General features: G+C 37.0%; 1 protein-coding gene across 1 annotated transcript in view; it reads left to right on the forward strand.

Moving 5' to 3' along the window:
• The window catches only part of RSRC1 (arginine and serine rich coiled-coil 1), a 409,375-nt gene extending 402,697 nt beyond the window's left edge, over window positions 1-6,678 (forward strand). Inside the window, exons 10-11 of the mRNA XM_087870329.1 lie at window positions 5,226-5,372; window positions 6,025-6,678. Of these exons, the coding sequence (XP_087726455.1) occupies window positions 5,226-5,372; window positions 6,025-6,117 (240 nt within the window). The 3' untranslated portion in view covers window positions 6,118-6,678. The remainder of the gene's footprint in view (window positions 1-5,225; window positions 5,373-6,024) is intronic.
• Window positions 6,679-8,161: the final 1,483 nt, after the last annotated feature.

Here is an 8,161-nt window from a genome sequence, read left to right on the forward strand (position 1 = left end):
GCTTCTCAACCTCTTCAGCCCTCAATTTCCAAATTCGTAAAATAGAACTGCAAAAATGGAGTTCTTGAGGAGTAAATATAATGAGTATCAAATATCTAACATGGCTCTTGATCCAATAAGTGCTTATTTTTAAATAACATACTCTAGCACCTAAATTATTCTATATCTAAGTACATTCTGTAAACTAAGCGTAGTGCTTAAAAACTTCTACTGTAGTTGCTCCGTCTCTCTTAAGTGTCAACACCTTAGCCCATTTACATTTTTTAATATTCCCCAAGTTTCCATGCTCACCAGTAAGGCAGACCTCTTGCTGGGAAACACAGAAAATCTTTAGATCTGGTTTTACCTTTAAAGTCTTTTGAAAGGTATAAATGTAATAATACCTGTATATTTCAGTTCCAGAATTAGTAATGTTTTCACCTCATTGTATCCCCTAGAAAAGTTTTTAAAAGATTATTTCCCTTAACATCTGAAGGTTATTAATTTTAAGCTGACTAAATCCAAGAGAAGAAGTCTTCTTCCTAAATCTCTAACAAAACCCTGTATAGTTAAATGGCTTTCCATGGAACCAGTATAAAGGAATTTCAACTATATCGCTGATCAAAGGGACCATCATTATTAATTCTTTTAATAATTAGTTTCTGTTGTTTCAGTTTTCAGTGCTGAGTTGGAACTTTCTCTCACCTTCAGTATAGCTTCTCGCACTTCTAATTGAGATACCACCATAAGGGGTAGAGAGGATTAAGATGAAATAGGGGCCTCTAGGGGCACTTGGGGTGGCTTGATCACTTAAGCATCTGACTCTTGATTTCAGTTCAGGTCATGATCTCAGGGTCATGAGATCAAGCCCCACATCGGGGAGTCTGCTTGAGCTTCCCTGTCCCTTTCCCTCCGCCCCTCCCCCCTCACACGTGCTCTCACTCTTTCTAAAATAAATAAATCTTTCTTTTTTTTTTTAAAGATGAAATAGGGACCTCTCAATTTCATAAGGAACGCTCATGAATCTGAGTAAGAGAAACCCATCTACTGTTTCAGCTGTCTTTTAAAAGAGGTGGCCCTTAACAGTAATTCACACAAAGAAATAAAATCAATTCTGGAAAGCCTTGAGCTGGCTAGTTCTAGATTGGATAAGCATGATGGAGAAGCAAAAGCAACCTAGAAATACTAATCCAGCACTCTGAGCTGAGCCACTTAAAAATGTATTTAATTAAAATATTTTACCAACATTTTTCTTTCCTCTAAAATTAAAGCCAAATAACAATAAATCTTAGGTTTAGCAGTTGGGAAGCAGTGGTCGAAAGCATGAGATACAGGGTCAGACAGATACAGGATCAGGGCTGATTCTGTCACTTACTGGCTGTGTGTTCTTAAGCCACATGATAACCGCATGGCTCACTTTATCTTAAAAGGGAGGTAATACCCCTGGCAGAAGTTTGTATAAGGATGAGCAAGATAACTTCACATAAAACAGTTGGCCAAGTGCCTGACACTCAGGAAGGAAAGCGGTTGCTGTTCTTCCTCTCTCTGCTTCTGCTCCACCTCTTCCCCTTCCCGAATGCCGAAGGCTGCGTTTGGCTGTGGCTTTCTGAAAAGGAATTGGAGATGCAAAGATTCTCATTCTGGCTGGGTCACAGATTGTTTTATGTAATTTTTTATGGTTGATAGACCCTAAAATTCTCATTGGAGGCTTGGTGACCTATTGTATTCCTAAGCAAATAGTTAAAACACTACTTCACAGCTTTACATAGTAGCTTACTGGTTTAGCGTACAGACATCAGCTTGGGGCCAATTTGTGTCAACACAGCATTTGGAAACATTAAAGCACTAAGCAAATGATGTAAAACAATGTTGTAACATAACCCCACTTTGTTTTTTACGTTTGAATAACTTAAAGTGACTAAACTAATAATGGCTACCGTTAATACTAGACATTTAGCATATATAAGTTATCTGAAATCCCGGTAACCTTTATTTAAAACTAAGCAAGCTGAGGCTCAGCAAATTTTATAACCCATGGTCAAAGTGCTAATAAATGACAAGAAAGAGCACCCACACAAAATGTATTCAACTCCAGAGCCCGTGTTTGTTTTTACTCATCAAATGTCTCTCATAATTGTGAACTCAGTGCACATTCCCTATTAAGTATAAAGAAAGCATGAATTCACTAATGGGGGAATATGCTAAAAAAAAAGAAGAAGAAGAAGAAGAAGGAGAAGGAGAAGAAGAAGAAGAAGAAGGCATTTACCTTGGTGAACGTACAACAGTCTAAAGTATTAGCCATCCAACACTGGACTTTATTAGTCACTGCATTTCAAAATGATCAGAAAGGAGTGATGGGCCAACAGTGAATAAATTTACGCTCAGCTGTAATATAAAACGGAAGTCCAATTTATTAGTTTAGAAAATGATATCCCTTTCCAGTTTCTAAAATGTCTGTGTCTGCAATAGAAGGTAGTGATTCAGGATGCCTGAGAAGCTGAATTATTTATCAGGAGATTACTTAGCAAAGGGAGGTAAATTATCTTGAGGACCACTTCATCCAGATCCTGGGGAGATAGGGGCTATCCCTGATGCATAGCAAAGACTAACTCTCTTGAGGACTAAATTACTCATGACCCAGGTTTCAACATCTTTCTCTTCTGGACAGTTCTACACACATTGGTATAAAGTTTGTATCTCTGGAAAAGGCTTCTCTGTGTTAACAACCCCTTCAGTTGGTAGAGTCTTTCTTCAGCTGTGTGAATTCCACTAATTAAGCTAAGGAGCTGTTACCAGAAAGTGGCTATTACCAATAACAAGCTAGACATTGTGTCTCCGTCAACACATATCGATTTAACAGGTTAACTCCGCAATCGCGTCTCTCTTGAGTGAGGAGATAATCTGATAGCTCCTGCCGTATCATCAACTTCAGGAACCAAGAGGCAGTTTATTTCCAAACTGCTGTCCCAGATAAGCTTATTGCCAGTTATTCAACCCAAAAATTGTTGTAGCTGGCAGATATCCACCTATCTTCAGAAAGAGGGCAAATAACCCTAAGCAGCAGGGTCTAACTTACTCTTACTTGGAAATACATTTTAAAACAAGAAACGGAACCACCAGGTGGCAGTGCTACTCGAAGCCAGATACTTGATAGTGGCCATGTTGTGGGTTTTTTATAGTCAAACTTTGTCCAGCAGTTTTCCTCAGTTAAATCAAGAAGCAATTGATGATTCCTGTCATATATTTTTTTAATTACCCCTTTAAATAATAACTTCCATGCTCTGATCCTAATCTTTAAAAACTTTACCTGAAAAGCACATAAGCACTTCTCAAAGAAAATGTTAATGTACGGCAGGTAAAAACAAAATGAGATCACTTCCCTTTTGTAGTAGAATGTTATCTCTGCCACCTGAATGTGTGCGATCCACATCTTTGGGAGCTAGAATAACAGCACTCCACCATTCTTCAAGGCAGTTCAGTACTGCCGGTCTCCTAGCTAAGCCCTGTCAAAGCATGGCTAAGACAGGCAGAATGACATGCCCTTCTGTTCTCTGCATGGAAGCATAGACTACCAAAAAATGATGTCTGGACCTCAGTAGATTAGCATACTTCCCACCTTTCCCTATGCAGAATGTTGGGCTTTACTGATCTACAGCCTCGGTTTTATAAAGGGTCAGTATAATATCACACAGGGCTGTAGGCCTTCTAGACCCGGTATGTTGGAGACATAGAAAGGTTTGACACCTAGGGGTGGAGGTTGGGGGAGTATTGGCTTCCAAATACAGGAAGAAAACTGCCAAATTTAACAGTTACCTCTTTAAGTATCTCTACGTCCCTTGTTAAAATTTGTGGTTATGTCTTTATTTTGATATCTATTTGTTAGTAATCTGCCAGTCCCATTAGCAAAATGTAATCCCCATTTGGTACAGGGAACATACCTGTTTTACTCTCCCTTGTGTACTCAGTGCTTAGCAGTTAGTAGCACTCAATAAATACTAAATAGATGGATATCCAGTTCTAAGATAAATCATTCTAAGAAAGGATCAACTAATTCATGGAGATTTCATTTTCTAGATGTTTTTCCCCGTGGCATCTGTTTCACCCTTCATTCAGAGAAGTGGATGCTCGGAAGTAGCTAAATTAAAAGAAAATGGAGGTTCAAAAACTACATGTATAGAACCAGTAGGTGTAGAAAAAAGGCTGAGTGGTGGAATTAATCTCCCAGTCATCTTAGGTTTTTTTATTTTAACGTTCAATTTCAGCTTCTCATCAAGTCCGTTGCAAAATGTTATCCCTGCAGCCTTGCTGCTAATTAGCCACTTCCCTGGCCTTTTCCTTTCTCAGAGGGGGAGGTATGGGAATTAACCCAAGAGAGCACAGCACTGCTGGCTTCTTGCAGGCAGCAGCAACGATTTATCAGTCCTCGTGTCTGCAGCCCTGAGCCCAGGGCCTGGCACCTAGTGTTCTACGATGGAATATCCCGGGGCAATAAAATGGAATGACGTACTGATGCATGCTTCAGCCTTTCATGGATGAACCTTGAAAGCATGCTAAATGAAAGCAGCCAGTCACAGAAAACAAAACAAACCAATGACAACAAAAAACTACAGAATGTGTGATCTTTTGTATGAAGTGTCCAGAATAAACACATCCGTAGTGACAGAAACTAGATTAGTAGTCGCATAGGGGTGGGGAGGCTGGGAGAAATGGGGAGCAGTGACTGCTAATGGGTACGGGGTTTTGTGGGAGGAGGATGAAAATATTCTGAAGTTGCTTGTGGTGTTGGTCGTGAAACTGTGGATATGCTAAAAGCTATGTGAATTGTGATATGTGAATTATATCTCACTGAGGCTGTGATTTAAAAAGCAAAAACAAAATAACCTTTGAATTTGCTTTTCATCTCTAAAGAGACCAAATGAATGCTGGAGATTTGTTGCTTATTTTGACTAATAGAATTTAGATTTATGAAATATGTTTTTCTGTAATGTAGACTCATAAGTCCCAATTTCTGAAGAAAAATATGATCATAAAAAAATGATGAACATTTTCTCCATGTTTTTGTATTTGTTTGCTTGTTTTAAGAAGAATTGTTTCTCATTCAGTCACCTAGAGTCTTTTTATGATTAGTATTATCTCAAAGGAGACTAAATGAACAATTACTATTCAAAATAAGAAATTTTGTTAAAGCAAAATTTTAACTGCATATTGTGACCTAATTAATAAAATATTGACATAACACGTTTCAGTCCGTGGAGCCCGGTGAGGTGAAGCACATTGCTGTGACGTCAGCACCAGCAGCTGCTGGTCCTCCCAGCGGGGAAAAAGAAATAGAGCCCAGCAGCATCCCCACCGCCATCAAGTACCAAGATGACAATTCTCTGGCCCATCCAAACGTAAGCTCCTTAGATCTGAAGAATGCCCGCTGAAATCTAGCTGACTGAAGTGAATTCAAACTGTTGTCATCTTGTGCTGACGACAAGACTGTTGGAGGAAATGGATTCGTACGTTCCTATTTGCTAGAAACAAGCAGCTGACCCCCGTCCCTTAGAGCGGTTACACAGATTTGAATCTGGTATGGTCCAAATCACTTGTCTGACTTTCAGAAGTCTTCTTTCTATGCTTAACAAAAATAGGCCAAAAGACGAGGTTGGTTTGTTTGTTGTTTAAATCTGACCCAAAAGATCTAATTCTGCCTCTAATTTGGTTCATTGAACAGAGCATGTCATGGACATCATATTGTGCTCTCTGCTCTGAATTGGTGTCATTCCACTGTGTCTCTGAGAAAGGGTCTAGAAAATAAACCTCACAAAATACGGTGTAAAATTGTGAACAAATAGTGTTGATATTAGTCCTTTTACTCCAAGACTTTCTGAGCATTATTAATTCCAAATAGGTTTTCTTTAGTTGAGAAGTCCCCAAAAGTTAAACAGTATCCAAATCTCGTGCTAGAAGATGTATTCTGTAAAGGTAATTTATGTTACATAAGGTCTAATCCAGGTTATTGGCAAACAATAACATTTTTCCTTTTTCTTTTTCTTATTTCAGTTATTTATTGAGAAAGCTGATGCTGAGGAAAAGTGGTTCAAGAGATTAATTGCTCTCCGACAAGAAAGGCTAATGGGCAGTCCTGTGGCCTAAGTAATGTACATATGGTTGAATTAACAGTAACATTGGAAATTTAGGTTTTTAAATCCCAATATTAACTTTTTACTCTTAAAAAGCAGTTAGCTGATTATGTGAAAAGGTAATATTTCATTCATTCTCATGTAGGCTTGAATATTTATTGATTTGAACTTAATCAAACATCGTGAACACTAAAACTAGTGTAAAATTTAACAACGCATGAAAATGTCATACTGTTAATAAAGTTAATCCTGAAAATATCAGTGGTAAAATAAATGGTACACAGTAGTGTTTGAGTAAAATTGGAAAAATATCAAGTCGTCATTTAAGGACATAATTTTAATTAATAATGCATATGTAAGAATCAAACTATATGCTCTCCATGTGAGATTTCATCTTCCATGTATGATGAAACCATTTTTGAATCTTTCATTTCACCTTATTGTAAAAATTTAGGCAGAATGAAAAGCACTCTAAACAATCTTAAGCAGAATGAGCATGTTAATCTTACAGGAAAAACGTATTTTTTGAAAACGTTTCTTGAAAATTAAATAAATTGATGATTTATTGCTTAGAGATCAGCATTTACTAAGTGTTCCTTTTAAAAATGTTGGCAGATCCCAGCTCATTCTTCTAGAAACCATATGTTCATACTAGACCTCATCAGTTGAACAAATACCCATGATGGGGAAATCATTTCTGACAAAGCTGGTAAGAGCTCTCACTTCAGTCTTACTGAACCAACTGCTATTCCTTGCAGAGGAAGCCAGCTAATTGTAATTTTGATAAGGCAATCTGTCATTGTAGAATACCTTTCTCTAGTAGCTGAATGAAACTCAACTATGCATTTCATACTAAACATGCCAGAGATAAGGATTTCTAGGCCTTGCCTTACAAAACTAGTTTTCAACAGCTGACATGAATATTTCCCTTCTATTTTGTTCTGTTGTCTGTTCGCTCTAATCTGGTCTCTGTGAAGACTGTGCCTTACAATACAAGATAAACCTGAAAAGTTTTTGGGAGAGGATTACCAATATATAGGACAGTTTAAAGCCATCTTTGTTATATTTGTGAAACTACTAAAACTCTAATTACTGTTAAAAAACTTTAAAAATACAAAGATTCCAGTTGCAAAAGGCATGGAAAATAGACCGATGACAAAATACTTGTTCTCATAAAACATAGTTCACATTCTAAGGAGGTCCTAGTGGTTTTTTTCTTTTCTTTTCTTCTCTTTTTTTTTTTTTCTTTTCTTTTCCTTTCTTTTTTAGCTGTCAGTAAAAGTACCCAGCATAAACTCAGATTTGTGTGATTTTTAATACAGATACACACATTTTTAGTGACTAAAAAAGAGATTACAATTTTTGAAATATTTTGTATTTCATTCTTTGCATAACTTGTAAACAGTAAAAGGATTCTCACTCTTTTGAAAAGTATATTTCAGTGGTCTAGGCAAGAATATGGGTTGTCATTTGGGCCACCAGTTATTCTCCAGGGAACCTGGACTAGGCATTTTTTTCCAGTATACCTGATGTTCCTTACCTATAACTAGTGAAAATATTGTGATCTACGTTAATTATATTTAACACCAGTGTTCCTTTGTGGCAAGTAGCCCAAATACAGAAGTTACAGTTGATTTGTATTTTAAAGCTAAATTTTTCACAGAGATGGAGAATCAAGTTATTTTTTTAATTAACTAAACTTTAGTCCCTGAAGGAACTCAATGACTATTCCCCTCCTTCCTGATTTCCAGTATGATTCATTTTAATGTATTATTAACTTCATTTACCTACATTCCTATTGAAGACTACAATATTACCACACAAGCCAAATCAAATTTAATGAGAAAGACTTCAGAGAACACTATCAAATATATCACCATACTCAAGCTAGGTGATGCATCCCGGCCTCTTAATATCCTAATATAATGAGTCCATAAAACACAACGATCCCTTTCATGTCACTTGACTAATGATAACAATTTGGACTTACATGAGACCTTGGTGTTTATTGAAACGTTGATTTCATACAAAATGATGAGTGCTAGTAATATAAGTTA

The sequence above is a fragment of the Ursus americanus genome, chromosome 20 (genome assembly GCF_024610735.1).
Source record: "Ursus americanus isolate L20-20 chromosome 20, mUrsAme1.1.p, whole genome shotgun sequence".
Classification (NCBI taxonomy): domain Eukaryota; kingdom Metazoa; phylum Chordata; class Mammalia; order Carnivora; family Ursidae; genus Ursus; species Ursus americanus.